Genomic DNA, 22,608 nt, shown 5'->3' with positions numbered 1-22,608 from the left:
AGAGGGAGCTGGTCCATTTTTAACTTTGTAGGCCAACATCAGTGTTTTGAATCTTATGCGTGCAGCTACCGGAAGCCAGTGGAGGGATCGCAGCAGCGGGGTGGTATGGAGAACTTTGGCAGGTTGAAAACAAGCCGGGCAGCTGCATTTTGGATCATTTGCAGAGGACAGATTGCATTCATAGGTAGACCTGCCAGCAGTGCGTTGCAGTAATCAAGTTTAGAAATGACAAGAGACTGAACAAGTACCTGAGCAGCCTCTGTGGACAAAAATGGCTGAATGCTTCTAATGAAGAGAAGAAACCGACATGAGCGAGTCACATTAGCAACATGAGAGGAAAAGGACAGTTGATTGTCCATGGTTACACCAAGGTTGTGAGCTGTGGCTGAAGGGGAGATCAGATCGTTGTGCAAGGATATAGCAAGATCATGATCTGGGGATGAATCACCTGGTATGAACAGCAGTTCAGTTTTGAGTTTTTTCCATGATGAAATTTCTGCCAGACATGCTGAGATCCGGTCAGAAGCTGTGGCATCTGAGGGTGGGAAAGAGAAGATAAGTTGTGTATCATCAGCATAGCAGTGGTAAGAGAACCCATTTGAGGAAATAACTTCACCAAGAGAGTGAGTATACAGGGAGAAAAGAAGAGGACCAAGTACTGAGCCCTGTGGGATGCCAGTGGAGCAGATGTCACTCCCCTCCATGTTACCTGATATGAGCGTCCTTCCAGGTAGGAAGCAAATCATTCCCGAGCTGATCCGCAAATCTCAAGACTCCTGAAAGTGGATAAGAGAGTCTTGTGGTTGACCGTATCAAACGCTGCTGAAAGGTCAAGGAGGATAAGGACGAATGACAGTTTAGCTGATCTAGAAGCATGTAGTTTCTCAGAGACATCCAAAAGGGCTGTCTCTGTGGAATGAGCTGCTTTAAAGCCAGACTGGTTGGGGTCTTGGTGGTTGTTCTGTGAGAGATAGACAGACAGTTGATTATAGACAAAAGAATTTTTGAATGATCGACTGTGGATTTGGGACTGGGATCTGGCTGTGAATGAGAGCGTGCTGGAGACGGCTGATGACTGAGAGACAAGGTGAGCGAGTGCGTGTAACGTAGTCCGAGTGACACAGGCAGCCGTGTTTGGTTCGTTATAGGAAAGAAGTGAACTGGACTGAATCTAACGAGCTTCACACTGGCAGTGGTGTGTGTGTGTGTGTGTGCGATAATGTGTCTGATAATTTGCACTACTGCTACTCTTAGATATTGGGTTCTTGTTATCAGAGCCGAACGTTTGGGAATCAAGTGCATGGACGCTGAAAGGGACATCTACAGAATGACTTCTACAGAATGTTGAAGATGGCTGCCTTGGTTTCGTCATTCCACAGACATAAGAATCCTTTACAGACAAAACTGTACATATGTTCTATTTAATCAGTTATAAAATGTATACTTCGAAGTGTTAGTTAATGCAACCAGCTCATATCACTTCAATATGACCTTCTCTATGCACTAAAGATTAAACACTTTTACTTTGGAATTTTTTTTTAATATTTCCTCCTCAAATCCAACATATCTGGTAATATAATTGGACCTGGAGGTAAATTTTTATCCATTTTGAATTTTTTTTTTCTTTTTTCAAAGTATTAGTTAATAAAACCACATCACTTCCCAACCTACTTTATGCTCAGAATAAAAAGCAAATAATTGTACTCTGGAATTATTCAAATTCAATATTCCTGTCTATTTGATTCAACCAGAATACAATCCATTATAAAATGGATATTTCAAGATGTTAGTTGTTTGAACCAAATCAGGTCACTTGCCCTCCTCTATGGTCACAATAAACATCAAACAATTTTACTGTGGGATTTTAAAGTAATAGCTCTTCAAACTTACTGCCTATGTTTCAATATAATTGGACAGTTTAAATTGTTAAATGGACAGTTTAAATTGTTAGTTGATCAAACTAAGACAGATTATTTCATAATGGCCTATTCTATGGTCTCTATAATGATCAAGCAATTTTACTGTGGAATTTGCTCTTTAAATTCACTGCATCTTTAAAAATATTTGTGCACGTTGAATCCATGATAAAATGTAACTTTCAAATTGTTAGTTGATCAATCTGAATCATTTCACTTTATATTAAATTACTATATGCTAACAGGGGGCACAGTGGCTTAGTGGTTATCATGTTCGCCTCACACCTCCAGGGTTGGGGGTTCGATTCCTGCCTCCACCTTGTGTGTGTGGAGTTTGCATGTTCTCCCCGTGCCTTGGGGGTGTCCTCCGGGTACTCTGGTTTCCTCCCCCGGTCCAAAGACATGCATGGTAGGTTGATTGGCATCTCTGGAAAATTGTCCGTAGTGTATGAGAGTGTGTGTGTGCCCTGTGATGGGTTGGCACTCTGTCCAGGGTGTATCCTTGCCTTGATGCCCGATGACGCCTGAGACAGGCACAGGCTCCCCGTGACCCAAGTAGTTTGGATAAGCGGTAGAAAATGAGTGAGTGAGTATATGCTAACAATAAAAGCCAACTAATTTTACTGTGGAATTTGAAATAAATGCTCAAGTTATTATGTTTACAAATATAATTGTTCCAGAGGCACAGTTCAATATCATCAAAACTAACATCACTTTCATCTAACAAACTACTATATTCTATTGTCTGATTTGAGTATGTCTGAAATACTGTATTTTTAAAATCTTCAAGGCAGTTTACATTTCAAATTGTTTGTTTATCAAAACTACTCAGATCAATTTATAATGACCCATTATATACTAAATAAAGATAAACCACTTTTACTGTGGAATTTTGAAATGATTCCCTTTAAATCATTCAATCCATTATAAAATGAAATAAAATTCACTGCTCATTTTACAGTTCTATTTTTATTTATTTATTTATTTTTTTGTATGTACATTTTAATTTTCCTTTGTAGTTCTGTACTACATTTTACTGTTTTTCCTTATACTTCTGCTTTAATAAAATAAGGAACAGTCATATAACACATTTCACTACATGTGTATGTTTATGTATGTGACAAGACTAATTGGAATTTTAATTTGAATTAAAATTTTATAACGGATTACAGACATTGTATCTTTTTTGCCTAGCATAGGTCATCAGAATCAGAATCAGGTCTATTGGCCAAGTGTGTTAACACACACAAGGAATTTGGTTCCAGCTGTTTGTGACTCTCAAAAGTACAGACATAAATAACACTATACTATACAAGATAATACAGATTATACAAGACAATACAGATGTGATACAATAGACATTATGAGTATTAAATATGAATACAGAATATATGACTGATCAGTTATGTACATAGAGTGTGGGAAGTGCAAATAACAATATTGTGCAATATGCTTTTTGTACAATATGTAGCAGCTGTAGTGTGTGTAAAATACACGGATGATGTGATGACTGACAGTTCTGATAATGCAGTACTTATGCTATGAGGCAGGGAATATAATTATGGTGAGTTGTTAATCAGGGTAATTGTCTGGGGAAAGAAACTGTTCCTTTGCCTGGCAGGTTTAGTAAGCAAAGTTCTGTAGCGACTGCCAGAAGGGAGTAATAATAATATTTAGTAACTATTTAGTAACTAGTATAGTTAATATAGTAACTAATAATGTCCAATCTAAAATGTCCAGCTTCTGGTTAAATTATATTGAAAGATATAGTGACTTTGAATAAAAGTTACTTTAAAATTCTATAGTAGGATCATTTGATTTTAACTGTGAGCATAGAGTATGTTAATATGAAGTGAACTGATTCAGATTTAAAGAGCTATTACATTAAAATCACACAGTAAAATTGTTTGATGTTTATTGTGAACATAGAGGAGGGCATTATGAAGTGATCTTAATTATACTGACAGGCAATGATATAGACAGATATGTTGACTTAGAATAGGAATTATTAAAAAATCCCACAGTACGATAATGCTGATCTTTATTATGAGCATATTATTTGTCATTATGAAGTGACCTTAGTGAGTTTTATCAACTAAAATTTATATATATATCTTATATATATATATATATATATATATATATATATATATATATATATATATATATATATATATATATATATATCTTAATTATTATTTAAAAACATTTCAGATCATCTCCCATTCCCACTGATTTGTAATGTAATGATTATTTAGACCATAAGCCTTTATTCTCACAAATACTATGAAATGTTTTGTACCTGTTCTGTCACGCATTAATTACAAAATCATCGTTTTACATTAATAAATTGTTCTGTGAAGTAGAAGCTCAGGGATACGCTTTACGTTTTCTGTGCTATTACCGCTAAGTATCTAAAAGCCGCGCCCTAAAAAGTTATATGCGGGTACTTTAACCGTGCTTTCAGAAAGAGTGGCTGCCTTGACCGCAGTGCTATCTGGGTAATGGTGAATTAATTTAATTTATTCTTCAATAAAAAACGAGAGCTAGCTAACTGCAGGAAGGAATTTAATTAGGAAGGAATTAGAATTAGTGAACTGCAAGAGTGACAGTTTGAACAATTAAATCTTTATTATAAATTCAGAAGACATAAATTCATGACTGGATCATTTTGGACAAAAATTTTACTTCATTAATCGGTACTCAGTGATCAAACATAAGTGAGTGTTGTGTGCTGTTTCTGATGTAACTGATGACTTAAACAGATCATAAAGTGTCTCTGTGAAACTCCTCTTATTAAGGAAGTGTGGAGTCTGAGGTGACTGCAGTCCTTCATAAACAGCCTGCAGTCTTCTGCTCTGATGAGTTTAGGTTTGTTTTTAGTTTCAGCTCTGTGAAGGGAAGCAACATTTCACTAAATCTACAAAGTCATCTGTTTAAATAATCCTGTAATCATTGTGTGTTTCATTTTATCAAAGTGAATGTGAATCTCTGAGCATTCGGACTGGAGAGAACAACAACAGTAAAATAAAATGGCTTCTAAGTTCTCAGAGAAGGATTTCTCCTGTCCTGTGTGCTATGAAATCTTCAAGGATCCTCTTGTTCTGCATTGCAGTCACAGTGTGTGTAAAGAGTGTTTGCAGCAGTTCTGGAAGACCAAAAGATCCAAAGAATGTCCTGTTTGTAGGACAAAGTCATCTCGAGATAAACCTCCCAGAAATTTGGTCTTAAAAAACCTGTGTGAGGATTTCTTACTGGAAAGAAGTCCGAGATCTTCATCAGGGTCTGAAACAGTCTGCAGTCTGCACAGTGAGACACTCAAACTCTTCTGTCTGGACGATCAACAGCCAGTGTGTTTGGTGTGTCGGGATTCAAGAACACACACCAACCACAAATTCTGCCTCATTGATGAGAAAGTGACAGACTGTAAGGTAAAGAACAAGTTCATTGAATATAAAATTGCTGCCATTCCATCATATCCAAATTTTCACCATCTGAAGTGTCACCTGCATAAACAGGAGCAGATATATAATATATATAATTTTCTTCTGCTTCTGGTGCATTTCAAAAGCTATTCTAAGTGCTTGTAAATGATAATATACTGTAGCTATTACTGTCACATTATGTATAGTTCAATCCCCTTAATAATCAGTGATCTGAATTAACAATGTGTACAATAAGAGCTGAAACACAGAGACTCCATGCAGTGTGTTAATTTATTTCAGGAGGAGCTCAAAACTGCACTGAAGGCCCTACAGGAAAAACTAAAGATCTTTGCAGACTGTAAACTAATCTGGAGTCAGACTGCAGAACATATAAAGGTTACAATCAATAACATGGTTTTGATAGAATTCTGTTCTCCATCATTGTAAAATCAGTTATATTTCATTTAATTTCCTCTTCACTGCAGATTCAGACCCAACACACAGAGCGTCAGATTAAGGAGCAGTTTGAGAAACTTCACCAGTTTCTACGAGATGAAGAGGCAGTCAGGATCACAGCACTGAGAGAGGAAGAGGAGCAGAAGAGTCAGATGATGAAGGAGAAGAATGAGAAGCTGAGCAGAGACATATCATCTGTTTCAGACACAATCAGAGCCATAGAAGAGGGGATGAGAGCTGAAGACGTCCTGTTCTTACAAGTGAGTATCATTTAGTCAGTATTTATACTGTGAGAAATTAAAACTTCTTTCCAGCATCAGAAACATCACATTTCAGTGGTGTAAAAATGTAAATCATATCCACTGATAAGTGCTTTGTTGTTTTCCAGAACTACAAGGCCACAGTGAAAAGGTGAGTGATGTGGTTCCTGGCTCTCTGGCTCTCTCTCACAGTGTTGCCACAGCAACACTGACTCCTGAATGTTTTTGCAGAGCCCAGTGCACACTGCAGCATCCAGAGGAGCTTTCAGGAGCACTGATCCATGTGGCAAATCATCTGGCCAACCTGAAGTTCAGTGTCTGGGAGAAGATGCAGAACATTGTCCAATACAGTAAGAGTCTGTCTGTCTTTCTTTCTTTCTTTCTTTCTTTCTTTCTTTCTTTCTTTCTTTCTTTCTTTCTTTCTTTCTTTGTAAGCGTGTGCACATATTTTAAACATAAATAATTTTTTTCTGTTCTTTTTGCCAACCATTTTTCTGAGTTTGTTTAGTAAAACAAAACTGATCATAATAATAAAAACAATAATAATATCTATATCTATCTAGAAGCCAACATTCTGATTTCCGTTATAAGCTTATTATTAATGGTGCTTGCAAAGCATTGTTAATGGTGCTTGCTAAAGCAACATTCTTATTCTCTTGCATACTTATTATTAATGGTGCTTGCAAAGCATCATTATTGTTATTCTACATACTTATTATTATTATTATTATTATTATTATTATTATTATTATTATTATCAATGTGCTTGCTAAAGAACATTCTTATTCTCTTGCATACTTATTATTAATATTAATATGCTTGCAAAGCTCATTCTTATTCTCTTTCATACTTATTATTATTATTATTATTATTATTATTATTATTATTATTATTATTATTATTATTATTATTAATGTGCTTGCAAAGCACATTCTTATTCTCTTGCATACTTATTATTATTATTAATGTGCTTGCAAAGCACATTCTTATTGTCTTACATACTTATTATTATTATTATTATTATTATTATTATTATTATTATTATTATTAATGTGCTTGCAAAGCACATTCTTATTCTCTTGCATACTTATTATTATTATTAATGTGCTTGCAAAGCACATTCTTATTGTCTTGCATACTTATTATTATTATTATTATTATTATTATTATTATTATTATTATTATTATTATTATTATTATTATTAATGTGCTTGCTAAAGCACATTCTTATTCTCTTGCATACTTCTTCTTCTTCTTCTTCTTCCGGACACTTTTTCGGCGCGTAACTTGTCCCGCAGCTTTTGTCCTAGACCCATAAATAAGGTGTCAAATCGACCGGCTCATTGAGGAGAGGTGTGCTATCTATTTTGTAAGCGATCAGAATTCCAGAATTCCCAGTATGGAAGCTCAAAGGGGTGTTTTTCCCCATAGACTTGAATGGGGAATTCTTAAAATCTCTCTGTAGATGTGCTAACATCCAAAAGAGGGCAGCAGACACCAGTGAATCTGTCAGATCACACAACATTGGAAGAAAAAGATCAAGGAGGAAGTACAGTTTTCGGTCAGAAATGCGTTTTGGATTAAAGCGTTTTGGATTAAAAGGCTTACATATTCCAGTTCCTTAGACTCTTGAGGATTTTTTACAAGCATTTGTTTTGGAAAATATTACCCCAGAGAAGAAAGGTAAGTGCCGCCAATTTCCGGTGACTATCAACTTGGATTAAATTAGTATGATGGCTATAAATCATATTATGCTTTGTGTGTGGGCTTAATAAAATCCCGAGAGTCTAAGCTTTCAAACACTATAACATTTAACCGTTTATTTAATGCTTAAACCTAGTACTGGGGTGCCTTGTACAGCACGGCGGTCACATATGTTGTTGTTGCTGCCATTTGTATAATGTTTTGTTGTTTTCAACTATCAGTGTAGTTTTTATATTTTTTTATTTCAGTTTAAACTAATGTCCTTTTAAGTACAGCAATGGCTCTTTTAAGAGCCACCCATTAATTAAAATTAAGCATATTTTTTCTTTGTCTCCTCACATTACATAATTATTTTTTAAACATATGACACGTATATCACAAAGAATGATAAGAATGACTTTAATATAATAAAGCTTGGGTATTGGTAGACGCGCCATTCTTCACATTAATGAATTAATAGCGAATAGCGAATCCGTTTAGCATGCAGACATTCGGGGTTCAAATCCACCCTCGGACAATTTTTTTCTAGAACTTTATAATAAAGGTTCATTAGTTGACATTAGTTACCACATTAATTAACATGAACTAATAATTAACTGCACTTCTACAGCATTTATTCATTTTGTTCATGTTAATTTCAACATTTACTAATACATTATTAACACCGTGTTAACATTAGTTAATATGCTGTGAACTAACATGAACAAAGAATAAACTTTATTTTAACAAAGATTACTAAATACAATAATTTATTGCTCATGGTTAGTAAATGTTAGTTAATACATTACATTTGAACTAATGATCCTTATTGTAACGTGATTATATTTTTTCCCAGTAAAATCACTGATTGATGCTTTAGTTCAAGATCTTCATGGCGCTTGTTTCAGGAAAAGATAAATGGATTTTCAGGTGTGCTCTTTTGTTGCAGGTGAGAAATTAGTCTGCGAATATAACCATAGTAACTGTGCAGCCATACCCTAGCAACCATGTAGTGCACCTTACGAACCATATTGCAATATAAAGAAGCCATATCTCAGTTACACAACATAAAACACTCAGCACGATGAGGGGAACTGACGTCACATGTAGCCCCGCCCCCATAATTAGCGAAATAAAAAATGTAGCACAACATGGACATGTCATATATCAAAACACTCAGCACGATGAGGGGAACTGACGTCACGTGTAGCCCCGCCCCCATAATAAGCGAAATCAAAAATTTAGCACAACATGGACATGTGACATATCAAAAAACTCAGCGCACGATGAGTGGGAATTGCCACGTGCAAGCACATTCACATTTTCTTTAGGTAATGTACCGTTCTATTTAATGTGCTTGCAAAGCAGATTCTTATTCTCTTGCATACTTATTCTTCTTCTCCTTCTTCTTCTTCTTCCGGACACTTTTTCCGCGCGTAACTTGTCCTGCAGCTTTTGTCCTAGACCCATAAATGAGGTGTAAAATCGACCGGCTATTTGAGGAGAGGTGTGCTATGTATTTTATAAGTGATCCGACCAACGATGTTTGCACAGCGGACGAAAAAGCGGCCAAAAATGTCCCATAGAAATGAATGGGAAATTCCTAAAATTCAAGCGAAATCAAAAAATGTAGCACAATATGGACATGTCACATATCAAAACACTCAGCAAGATGAGGGGAACTGACGTCACCATGTAGCCCCGCCCCCAAAATTAACGAAATCAAAAATTTAGCACAACATGGACATGTGACATATCAAAACACTCATCACGATGAGGGGAACTTGACACGTGCAAGCACATTCACATTTTCTTTAGGAAATGTACTGTTCTAGTTAATGTGCTTGCAAAGCACATTCTTATTCTCTTGCATACTTATTCTTCTTCTCCTTCTTCTTCTTCTTCCGGACACTTTTTCTGCACATAACTTGTCCCGCAGCTTTTGTCCTAGACCCATGGATGAGGTGTCAAATCGACCGGCTCATTGAGGAGAGGTGTGCTTTGGTTTTTATAAGTGATCCGAACAACGGTGTTCGCACAGCGGATGAAAAAGTGGCCAAAAAATTCCCATAGAAATGAATGGGAAATTCCTAAAATTCATGCTAAATCAAAAAAATTTAGCACAACATGGACATGTCATATATCAAAACACTCAGCAAGATGAGGGGAACCGAAGTCTCGTGTAGCCCTGCCCCCAAAATTAGTGAAATCAAAAATTTAGCACAACATGGACATGTGACATATCAAAACACTCAGCATGATGAGGGGAACTTGCCACGTGCAAGCACGTTCACATTTTCTTTAGGAAATGTACCGTTCTAGTTATTATTATACTTCTTCCAGACACTTTTTCAGTGCGTAACTTGTCCCGCAGCTTTTGTCCTAGACCCATGAATGAGATGTCAAATCGACTGGCTCATTGAGAACAGGTGTGCTATGACTTTTATAAGCGATCGGAATTCCAGAATTCCCGGTATGGAAGCTCAAATGTTTTTTTTTCCCCCCCCCATAGACTTGAATGGGGAATTCTTCAAATTCTTTTGTTCTCTCTGTAGATGTAAAGCACACTCTCAATACATGTAACTATCAACTCCGCACTATCAATCCAATGATTCCACAAGTATTGGCCCCCAGTCAATAGACTTTTGTCCAAAAGTATTGGCACCCCCACCGGGTAGTCATGTGACATCATGTGTAGCCCCGCCACCAAAAACTATTCTATGCAGTATAATAATAAGTAAATTCCATAATGACTGCAGGTTTGACAATAAAATATCAAAATACTTAGTAGTCACTTTTGTCCAAAAGTATTGGCACCCCACCGGGTATTCACATGACATCATGTGTAGCCCTGCCCCCAAAACACTGAATACCCAGTGGGGTGCCAATACCTTTAGGCAAAAGTGACTACTAAGTGTTTTGACATTTCATGTCAAAACTGCGCAGTCAGCAAATTTCTTTTGGTCCAGATTTGGGCCAGATAAACAGCTGAGCTGTGGCCCAGATTAGTTTGTGTTTGTCGGCCCAGATATGGCCCACATCTCCTTTGCCAAAACTGAACCAAATCAGTGCCGTAAGTTTACCAAGCATGAGCCAAATGTAATTTATGTGGCCCAAATATGGCCCACATCTCCTTTGCCAAAACTGAACCAAAGGAGTGCCACAAGTCCACCAAGCATGAGCCAAATGTAATTTTATGTGGCCCATATATGGCACACCTCTTCTTTGAAAGAACTGAACCAAAGGAGTGCCATAACTCCACCAAACATGAGACAAATAATACAATTTAATGTGGCCCAAATATGAGCCTTTTATGCAATTTTAGTATGGTTGAGTTCTGTTAAAATCTATTGGCCCATATGTGCCACACATACAGCTGACAGTACGTAAAAGTCTTATTAACTTAAAGGTAAATGAAACACTCAACAACAAATGTACTCAAAACAATTTGCTTCAAAACAAGTGTTTAAATAATTACAGCTTTAAGAGTAAACATAAGAATACATTTAAGAATGTATTCAACTCAGAGTAATAAAAATCACAGAAAAAAAAATATTTAAAAAAATCAGATTAACTTGTACAGAGAAGTTAAATTGAGAAATTGAGTTTTGATGTGCCTAATGAGGGTCGGCAGTGTTTTGTTGGGCCTCATGTTTCTTCCCTTCTACCCCCCTCTCGGTCTCTGCAATAAAGATGAATTTAAATAATGCTAGCAGCAATACAATATGGAAGTTAGAGCTGGAGGATAATGGGGAAAAAAGTCATTTTATAAATGTCCTCCTAGAGGACTGGATGTATTCTGCTTTAAAAAAAGACATGCATGACTTTCAGTGCATGAGACAGATTCCAAGGGACCGTCTGCAAAGTGCAAATCCCGAAAAGCGAATACTAAAAAACAGTCATCATACTACAACACTTACTTGGGGGAAATGTGTTTTACTTTTGGGGGAAATATTTTCATATAAAAAAAAACATAAAAATTATACAAAAAGACATTTCTCCCAAGTTTACTGTTTTTTGTATTTGCTTTTCGGGTTTTGCACTTTGCAGACGGTCCCTTGGTTCGCACATAGAGACATGTATTTTGTCCACCGCGGAGGAAAGCTGATTTTTAGGAAAATTGGGTTGTAGCTGCCTCTCTACATTACTACGATAGAAAAGAGGTGTTATTTGTGTAGTAACAGCATTTAGCTCAGGAGTTATTGACTTGGGAAACTCCAATCTGTGAATATGTGGCCAACTTTACTTAAGTACTGTTGATTTATAGCCAAAAACATCGGATTTTTAAAACGCCAAACCAGCGGAGCCCTAGCGAACATTAAACTGTATTGTTAAACTGAGGAAAATATTAGCTAATTTGACCCCTTCCTCAATTAAACTAATAACTAAACACTTAATAACAGGCAATATTGACACATAATACTGCATATTTCAATTATATGACTGTAAAGTGCTAATCACTTACCTGTACGTAGCTTACACAGTCGTGAGGAAAGCAGAAATGCCGCCCACTGCCTGAGTCTCAGTCATATTCACGCCGTAATCTCACTCCACCAATAGGAGGGAAGCTGCATAGCAACCTGAGGTGTGGGACGGAGGATGTCTGCCGCACTTGATTTCAGGATTCCTGTGTTTTTCCACATATAAGCCAAAGGTTTACCACAAGTCCGTGTTTCTCACTGTGTGCCATAGCTCAACCACATATGGTTCTCATGTGTTCGTTGTTATCTGGGCCATATACCTCAAAATGAGTTGTGAACCAAGAGAGCATTTCCTGCCAATTTTAAAGTTATGGCAAAACAAATATGGCCACAATTTGGCCCATATCTGTATAGCCACGCCACATCTAGGCCATATGTGCCAGATAATTCCCGCATGTGGCCCAAACGTAACTGCTATCTGGGTGCAGTCATTATGGAACTTTACTTATTATACTGCATAGAACAGTGTTTTGGGGGCGGGGCTACACGTGACGAAACACTCAGCCCAATGAGGGGAAGTGCCTCACGTGTGTTTTGGTGACGTCACGTGACGTCACGTGTAGCTCCGCCCCCAAATCAACTAAATCGTAAATTTTGCACAACATTGACATGTCGTATATCAAACACTCAGCCCAATGAGGGGAACTGCTTCACGCGTGTTTTGGTCACGTCAGGTGACGTCACATGTAGCACCGCCCCCAAAACAAGCTAAATCAAAAATTTGCACAACATGGACATGAGACATATCAAAACACTCAGCACAATGAGGGGAACTGCCCCACGGGTATTCTGTTCACGTCGTGTGGGGCAGTTCATGTGGGGTCACGTCATGTGGGGCAGTCACGTGATGTCATGTGAAAATCAAAAATTTGCACAACATGGACATGTAACATCAAAACACTCAGCACAATGAGGGGAATTGCCTCACGGGTATTCAGATCAAGTCACATGCTGATGTCCGCTCGCCTCCAAAAGTATTGGCACCCTAGCGGTCTAGTAGCTTTCACAATCTTTCTGTCCACTCAACTCCAAAAAGCACCAGCCTTGCAAATACTTGCATCGTCAAAGCCACCATCAAAGTTTGTCGCGACAAGCTTTTCAAATGTAGTTGTTATTATTATTATTATTATTATTATTATTATTATTATTATTATTAATTTTATGATGATTATATTCATTTTGTAGTCATGTAACATACAGTAAGGGATCTCATTCTGAAACGCATCTATTAGGTGTCAGACTGATCAGTGTTTGAAGTGTAAACAGAGAAACTGAGTGAAAACAGAGTTGTAGCGGCTTACAGACATTTTAGAGATATTATAGAATTTGGATTTATTTTAACGATTGGTTACATTTCTAAATAAGCAAATTATTGCAGTTATTATTGCTCTGAAAATTGCATTTCTTTTTGTTTATTAATGAATTTTGTAATGTTAGCTAGTTCTACATTAATGTAATGTTATCTTAGCCTGTGTGTGTGTGTGTGTGTGTGTGTGTGTGTGTGTGTGTGTGTGTGTGTGTGTGTGTGTGTGTGTGTGTGTTTTCAGCACCTGTAACTCTGGACCCCAACACTGTTCATCCTAATCTCATTGTATCTGATGATTTGACCAGTGTGAGATTCAGTGATGAAGAACAGAAACTTCCTGATAATCCAGAGAGATTTGATAACTGGAAATGTATCATGGGCTCTGAGGGCTTTAACTCAGGGACACACTGCTGGGATGTTGATGTTGGAGACTGTACATGCTGGTTAGTGGGTGTAATGAAAGAATCTGCTCAGAGGAAGGGGGAGATAACCTCCAGAAGTGGAATCTGGGTTGTGCGGTATTATGAAGGTACATATATTGCAGGTTCTACAGCACAGACATTCACTCTCCTCTCAGTAGAACAGAAACTCCAGAGGATCAGAGTGAAACTGGATTGGGACAGAGGAAAGCTGTCATTCTACAACCCTCTCACTAACACACACATGCACACTTTTACACACACATTTACTGACAAATTACTGCCATTAATTTTTTGTTTTGGTAATGAAACTCCTCTAAAGATTGTCCCACTTCAGTGCTCCATAAGAGTGAATCAGATCTGTTAGAGCTCATATTCTTTTATTTCCATTTATGAATGAAATATTGCAGATTAAAAGATTCAGATTCTTGCGAAAGTGTGTTAAAAGTTGAAAGCACTCATAAGTCCATAACGTTTTTTTTCCTTCTTTTTTTTTAAAGCCCATAATCTAGCTACCTGATAAGTAGCTTTTTAAAAGCAAAGAACATCTTTATAAATTTGACCCAGTTAGTATTAGTAATAACGTTGTACTTGATTTTAACTCAGATGGACATACTAATAAAGTTTTGTGTGAATATTTTCTAGAAGAATCTGTTAGTGTGTTGGTTGCGTTTGTTGTTGTTGTTGTTGTTGTTGTTTTTAAAAAACTTTATTGCAAACAAAACAAGAACAACTAAATGCAAAACAACTTACTCAGGGAGGATAAAGGTAACTACGAATAACAACAGGTAAACAAACACACATACATGCTCACAAACACCCCCCCCCACACACACACATAAACTACAACAAAAACTAAAAATGTATATAAATACTATAAAATTCTCACAGCCTTTGATTAAAAAAACAATAACTCAATAGAATATATTCTTTCAAAATATTTACCAATGTCATTTTCAAATACAACAAAGAGGGGTATACTATTATTACATTTATTTTTATAATAAGAAACTTAGCAATTATAATAAGTTTATTAACTTTATTATAAAATATTAATAATTTTCCATCTTGTAGTTGTTATGGGTTACTGGGATAGTTCCCTGCTAGACCACCAGAGGGAGTGCTGGCAGGAGTTTATTCTCGAGACTACCACAGAGATCTGGGTTCAAGCCCCAAGTCAGGGGGCATCTCCTTTTACTGTTGCTCCTGAATGTGCCCAAAACAAAACGGAAGCTTAGAGGGGTCCGTGCCTTTACTGTAGTAGCTCTTAAAATGTGGAATGATTTGCCACTACCCATTAGACAGGCCTCTTCTTTGTCTTCTTTTAAGTTGCTTCTTTAAACCCACCATTTCTCCTTGGCCTGATTTTGACATTTTGTTTCTTAATTTGTTTTCTTGTTTTTATGTCTTGTATGAGTTGGGTATTTTATGATTATATATTCTTCTGTACAGCACTTTGGTCAACTTTGGTTGTTTTTAAAGTGCTTTATAAATAAAGTTTGATTGATTGATTGATTACAGTAGTCAAAGAAACCAAAACATTGTATTTGAAAGAAAAGCAAAACTCAGGAAAGAACCTTTGGATCAAAAGAAGCATATCTGAATAAAATGTATTTTAAAAGTCCAAAACAAATGCACAATTGTTTCTGGAGCAGAGTTACAGAAACAGCAGGTGGTATTAATGTCCTTTTTAAATCTCAGGGAAATAAAGGATTTGACAGGAGAATAGAGAAAAGAGAGAGAACAGTAGAAGAACAGGTTTAAGTCATACAGAAGAGAAAATGTTGATAGGTGTAACTGGTGTAGAAAGGAAATTTGTTAATTTAACCTGACCTGTCTTTTTTCTCTCTGTTTCTTTAAAAAAAAAAGAATGGTTTAGTGAACTCCACAAAATGTTGTATATAATTATTGTTCATAGATTATAATATTAAAGTAGCGGAACCTCTCCTTGGGAATTTGTTTGGGAGGGGATGTTATTGGTGAGACACTTTGGTGGGGCTCCCTCGTGTGTGCCATGCGGTTGCCTCAGTCCGTTTCTGGATGAGGCCGATGACGCATGTCCTTCTCGCTTCTCCCTTCAATATACAAATATTGTGGTAATATTTCTTCTCTAAAATGCTTTGCCGCTAGGAGAATGTGATTTAATACCATAATGATTGATTGCATTAGTTATGTTAAGGATGTTTTGGGTAATGTGTTTTTTTTCTTTTTATTATTTAACGAAATATACCACGTTGCTAACTGTTTAGCATTGTGTGTACTAGTGTGTACTGGTGGAGGAGAAGCTGACGCCCCGTGTCTCATCTTTTATTTCTTTTCTTACAGGTATGTTTAACAATAAGTTCTGGTTCAGTAGAAAAGATGTTTAGCTCATTGATCATTAATACTAGATGTGCATTGAACAGAGTGTGTTATAGAAGTGTTGGACTAAATGTATGTTGTCTGTGAGGCACGTGAAACAGACTGCACATGGTACGGTATCGAATACATACATATATATATATAATGTGTATTCTGTTTTATTCCATTCTGATATGTAATGTTTGGAAATATGCGTTGCACATTTATTATTATTATTATTATTATTATTATTATTATTATTATAAATACAGTATTATTATTATTTGTTTAATTTTGTGACATATAAATGCTTGAATTGATGTCCGTTAATATAACATAGATATTAATGTGCTGTATTAGAGAATGTCAGATTTATATACTATAAGTTGTATACTTTATTTACATTTATAGCATCTATCTCTGTTATTGTATAATGGTCAGTCCGTTTCCGGATGAGGCCGATGACGCATGTCCTTCTCGCTTCTCCCTTCAATATACAAATATTGTGTGTGTACTGGTGAAGGAGAAGCTGACGCCCCGTGTCTCATCTTTTATTTCTTTTCTTACAGTAAAAAAGGAGCTGAGTTTCTTTGATTGGTGGTGTGGTCTTTGTATGTGTGTGAGAGTGACCGGTCCAGACACGTTACATAGGCAAGTATACAAGAAGATTCAATACATACCCATGAACAGATGCGTTGTGTAGAGTTGTGTTAAAGAAAACCTCAGAAAAGAGAATAGGTCTAAAAAGCACATAAACCCAACTTATAATCTCTATCGCCTGATGACGTAGGCCCAAGTACTTTGGAAACAGGGCCCCTCACTTGGAAGATATTGGGAATTTAGGTGGCCTAATGCATAGGCAAATATTGACCCACTATACGGGCAAAAACGTTCCATTTTGGAGATAATGGTAATTTCCTAAGCAGGGGGAAAATGTGTATCATGAGCGATATTATAACTTCGTGAGTTTGTTGATCATTTCTTCTTTGAATTTTAATTTGGAATTATTGTTTAAACTTATAATCAGATGTCGGAAATTTTTGGAGAGCCCCCTCCAAGTGGACATATGCCAGGGGTGAATTACAGCCAAATTAATAGTCAATAATAGGTGTAGTGTCTTGTACCAGTCATTTTAGATTTCATGTCCCAGGCACCCTAAATTTCAACATCTACTCCTCAATTAACCGATGAGCAACCCAGTTTTACACCCACACCTGGCTCCCGAATGTCTGGAGTCTCCACAAAGACCAGATAACCCCATGCGGCTCATTGGGGCCTGCAAAGAGAACTCTCACACACACACACACACACAACACAATGAGACATTCCGTTTACTAATAAAACCGAAGATAAGGTACTCTAAGGTTCTCATTCTTATAACCCTTTTTGTAATGTGTTTCTTCTTTTAAGGCTTGCCTGACTTAAAATTATTTGCTCCTTAATTTCCTGACAAGGGTGTATTTTATTAATGTGTCAGAAAACATCATTGTATTTTAAAATCCGTTATACTCTATCATCATATCTTACTGATCATGGCATGTTAATGTATACCTGTTCTAATGCCGTATGCCCCTTTAAGGTCTGATGTCAGAATGTATACGAAGCTATCGTTTTCTTTTTACTTCCCTAATGAAAGTGCATCTTGTTTATGTTTCATTTTTGTTTCTTTGCCTTTATCTTTGCCTTGATTAATGATCTATGTATGTAATGTACCGCTGCCTTCATTCCGTCATTACCCTTCATGTTTAGTATCCAAATGACCACAAAATTATCGGTTACTCATTTTTCAAGCACTGGTGTATTTTATTTGAGCACGAAAGGCGCCATACCATCTTAATACACCCTGGATCAAACTTTAAAGTCATCTCAAAGTTTGATAGCTAAACCACGCCCACAGACACCTGAAACAAAGGGAGTTTTTCCCTTCAAAATCCTGACCGAAGTATTGGTCATCTTCCCAAAGATGGGTGGAGTTCGCGACCTTTAAATTGTCAGAAACACCACTAATCCGTGGTCAGACTTCAGGAACAGCTTCAAGACGACTCCATCTTCCTTCAAAGAAGTTCCAGCAAGCTTCACTTCCAAGAACGACAACTGCTCTGACCTTCAGGAGAACTTGGAAGAACGTCTGACCCCACCCTAATTGACTTTTCAGAGATATCTCTGTTGCATCCGGACTCTTGTTCAGTAAGCCAATGCAAGTAACCGTTTCCTCTACCAACCAATTTAGATGCGTAATTTTAAGTAGGAATCTTTCATTGAATCTTAAGGTGAATTTAAGTTTCTGTGACGATTTCCCAGTTAGGGTGTGATTTAATTTTGAAGTCTAAGCTTGCCATTCCTTTCCTTCCTTTCTCTAGTTTCTTCTTTCCAGTCTCTTCCTCCCTTTCCCCAATTTTAATTTCTTTTGTTTTATTTTATTTTCATTTCCGTTTTCCCTATTTCTTTTGTTTGTTTGTGTAGTTAGTTTTATGTTGTGTTTGTCTCATTCATTAAATGTCATAATTTTGAGCCACAGGTGATTTGTCTCTGAGTATCGCTCACAAATTAAGGTACCTGCAATATCTGGTCTGAACTACATGCTCTATTAAGTTAATTTAATTTAAATTACGGTATACAGTAAAAGAAGAGCGAATCTTTCTTGGCCGGGAAGATACCGCCTTCATAGAATTAATAAAGGTTACACGGCCTGTTCGCCGGACGAACAGACCAAATAAGCGTAACGTTAATTCCAGTACCGTTAATTTCAACTTAGGTTAAAATATTTGGAAGTCACTATAACACGTTTTAGTTGCTTATAAATATTTACTTTGCTTCGTGAGCCAAAATCGCTACATAGGTAATAGTCAATAATAGTCTTTCACACTTAATACTAAAATAATTATACTTAATACTAATTAATAATACTTACTTATTAATGGTTAATACTGATTAATTAATCACACTTAAACTGTGTACGTACTGTAATACTATTTGAATTGAATAATAAGAAAACTTTCCAGACCTGGATGAGAATGAGCAAAACTCTTTATTGGTGCTGATCAGCCACTGCTTCCATTGAGCTCAAGGAGGAAAAAACTTCTAAGTTGAAAGTATCAAAGAAAAACCCAAACAGCGCATCCCCATGCCACCCAAAAGAGTTCAAACACAAAAAAGCAAGCAAGCAGGAGCAAGAGCGCCCCCTCCAAAGGAATCTCCTCAATATATACCCTGGCACCTCTAGGTGCGTCTATACCTTCTTACGTCAATCCACCTGACCTGTCTGGGTTTTTTCCTGACTCTACAGAATCACCCCGTGACCCCCTCTCATTTCCCCGAAAACAAGTCTGCCTTTTACCGAAAATCAAGTCTGGCCTTTTGTTTTTTCCTGTTGCAGTACTTCTGCCTTATTATTTAAAAACATGCTGCGTTGTCAAAACTGTTGTTAAAATGTGCTCCAGAGAACTTCTTGTATTCTTCCCTGTCACGTATCACACAGAAGACATGTCTCGTGGACCAATCTCCCAATCTCACTTTATCCAATTACAATGAGTGAGTGAGTTTTTCTTTTTCTATGTTTTGTCTGTATATGATTTCCACTGATCATACGCCTATATACGTATATACATACATACACATGAATACGACAACCGTGACACACAAAAACCTATGTATGAGATATCCACCTATATTAATATCTACATTAATCACATCTCTACATATAAAATGATCAACGATGCTACTCTATCAAATACAATCACCTATGGTATAGGAGTTCTGATTTAGGATATGATTATGACATACAACGTTTTATGATCATATGTTAGGATATGGGTTTTTTTGATTACAATAACATCTGGTTCAGAATCAACTGAATCAACTGGTTCAGAATCAACTAATTATATTTCAGTGCTATTCGACTTATGATTACGTTTTTTATCTGATTAGTAGAAGTACTGCACTATTATTTAAGCTAAGCTTTTGTATTTTATAATATTGTTTTGCATATATGGGGAGATCTGTTTATGCTGACTCCTTAAGTTTTCTGGACTTGTGATCTCAGTCTGTCTTGTTTGTTCAGACTGGGCCTGCACATGCATTTTATTTTAAGCCTTAGTTCCTCTGTTCTCTCCTAAAGGACAGGTTCCCTTTTTTCTTGTTTTTCTCAAATTCTCAGAGTTCTGAGTTTTATTACTTCAATAAACCACCTTATTTCTGTTAACATTTGTCTCAAGGCATCTAACACACACACACACACACACACATATATATATATATATATATATATATATATATATATATATATATATATATATATATATATATATATTATAATCATATATTATATTATAACATCAATTGTATTATAACATCAATTGTAATAGTTCATATAATAAGAGCACACAGGCAATTTTTCCCTACATTGTTTTGGCGAGCCAGCCAGGAGAGTCCACGGGGCCCCGAACCCCGGACGTGAGAAGGAGTAGCGCCGCCGTCCAGACCAGACAACTTTGGGCTTCATAGGAAAAGGTAAGCAGAATGCCTGTTAGTTCAAAGTTTCTGCTATAGTTTTGTGTGGACTGTACGGCCAGAGCGGCCCCATTTTTGGGAAGGATCAGTTCCGTGTCTCTCCTAAAAAGAACCTAGTTAGAAGTTTTAATGTTATAAAACCCAAAGATTTATTAAAGGTTTGATTGACTTATAAAGAATCCAAAAGAAGGTTAGCAAGAAACTTTTGACTAATTATAAAGACCCAAAAGACTTTACTAAAATTTGTGATTGATCCATAAAACCAAAAATTACTGCATATTTTCATGTGGATATAAAGACTGGATTTGGAAGAGACTGTGTAAAGTTTGCAAACATTGATTGGTGGAAAAGTATATATGAGATTGAGAGTGATAAGTGTATGTGCACACTGAGAGTATTGTTTAACCTGTGGCTACTGCTGTCTTTAAGGAAAGACAGGTCTGAACGGGCAGAGAAGGGTATAGAGAAGGAAAAAGCAAAGGTGAGCAGAAAGGAGTGTGTGAAAAGGCTCATTGCGAACTGTCAAGCAAGACAGTAATTTGTTTACTTCTCTGTATAAACAGCTGCCCCAGGGCTGCATGGTCGGAAGGATCTGAGACACCACTGTGAAAGGCACACTGTGAAATGAACACACTTTTGGGACGAACAAACGTTTAAAGTTAAGTGTGGGGTTGCAAGGTGGTATTCGCAAGAATTAATTATTGCTAAGTTGTGGTATCTGACTAAGTGGACTAACTTGTTGAATTTACAGGTTGAGTTTCCCGAGATTGAACACAAATGCTCAAAAAACTCTGGGAACCCACACTCCTAAGCCCAATATTACGGAGACTGGTGGAAGATCCCAGTACTACTAAGGCCACCATCCCTTTGTTTGATTTCCTAAAGGATCCAGATAGTGAAGACGACTAGCCTGCGATAGATTTAAATCAAGCTCCACTCATCCAAAACAACTACTGCTCTAGTCACTGTAGAGTTAAGAAGTGTGAATTGGGAGAGAGGATTGGCAGTATCTGCATTGGTAGATAAGATAAACACATTATCAGGCGGAAGTGGTGATAGCTAAACACAAAACAGAGGAGAAATACATTAAAAAATGTATGATGAAATGGCATGACAGGACACAGGGAGTGTTGCAATGGCCTAAGGAAGGGACATTCAGGCTAGGAAGGTGTGAAGAAGTGAAAGAAATGTTGCGACATTGGAAAGTAGAGAAAGAAGATGATAAGACAAGAGGAAAGAGGATAAAGACCCTGCTGAAAAATCCAGCATAAGCCAGCATGAATTCCATGCTGGTCCAGGCTGGTTTTTACTGGTTCAAGCTGGTATAGTGCTGGCATAATGCTGCTCAGTGCTGGTATAGATGGGTGGCCAGCAACCTTTAAAGCAACTATGTTTACGAAGGTAAATGTAGTCCTGCACTTTCCAAAAATAAATCTTGCAATGTTTTCGAACAGTGTTTATCGAAATTAGTATAAGTGCACGTGTTCCAGATCATCATGTTTTTGCCACCATAATTTGGATTTTGTTTTGGGGTAAATAAAAAGCTTCCGCTTCTACACAACGAATCTGCTGATCACTGGGAATCAGCAATGTTTGCATACTAGAGCTGCGCGATTTAGGGAAAATGTCAAATTGCGATTATTGAGGTCAATATTGTGATTGCGATGTAATAAACAAATGCTATAATGAGTCAACTTGCTTGGTTCTCAAGGAAAATGCACACACAGATTACTGATAATGCTGAAATTTGTATTTCTAAACTCAAACTTGCAACAACAACAAACAAATGCAAAACATTTTCAAATTAAAATAT

The 22,608-nt window shown here is 36.8% G+C and overlaps 1 protein-coding gene across 2 annotated transcripts; it reads left to right on the top strand.

The window, feature by feature from the left end:
* Positions 1-4,891: 4,891 nt before the first annotated feature.
* On the top strand, positions 4,892-16,271 carry LOC113641056 (E3 ubiquitin-protein ligase TRIM39-like). 2 transcript variants are annotated; one of them, XR_007140850.1, is made up of 7 exons: positions 4,892-5,347; positions 5,642-5,737; positions 5,827-6,057; positions 6,186-6,208; positions 6,289-6,407; positions 13,769-16,042; positions 16,211-16,271. XR_007140850.1 is itself a non-coding variant. In XM_027143647.2 (6 exons), exons 1-6 carry the CDS (start codon positions 4,949-4,951, stop codon positions 14,311-14,313), a joined length of 1,413 nt encoding a protein of 470 aa, XP_026999448.1. In that variant the 5' UTR covers positions 4,892-4,948; the 3' UTR covers positions 14,314-16,271. The 2 variants fall into 2 exon arrangements, 1 of the variants encoding a protein (XP_026999448.1); XM_027143647.2 differs by having other exon boundaries at positions 13,769-16,271.
* The last annotated feature ends 6,337 nt before the right edge of the window (positions 16,272-22,608 follow it).

Source organism: Tachysurus fulvidraco, chromosome 6, assembly GCF_022655615.1.
Source record: "Tachysurus fulvidraco isolate hzauxx_2018 chromosome 6, HZAU_PFXX_2.0, whole genome shotgun sequence".
NCBI classification, from domain to species: Eukaryota; Metazoa; Chordata; class Actinopteri; order Siluriformes; family Bagridae; genus Tachysurus; species Tachysurus fulvidraco.
Note: the sequence above shows the minus strand (reverse complement) of the source record. Positions and strands in the feature narration are given on the sequence as shown.

Excerpts from the sequence above, each read along its gene's own strand:
- LOC113641056 (XM_027143647.2), top strand. The coding sequence starts at position 4,949 with ATGGCTTCTAAGTTCTCAGAGAAGGATTTCTCCTGTCCTGTGTGCTAT. Across the intron at positions 5,738-5,826 it reads AGACTGCAGAACATATAAAG|ATTCAGACCCAACACACAGA; the intron begins GTTACAATCAAT and ends TCTTCACTGCAG. Across the intron at positions 6,209-6,288 it reads TACAAGGCCACAGTGAAAAG|AGCCCAGTGCACACTGCAGC; the intron begins GTGAGTGATGTG and ends ATGTTTTTGCAG.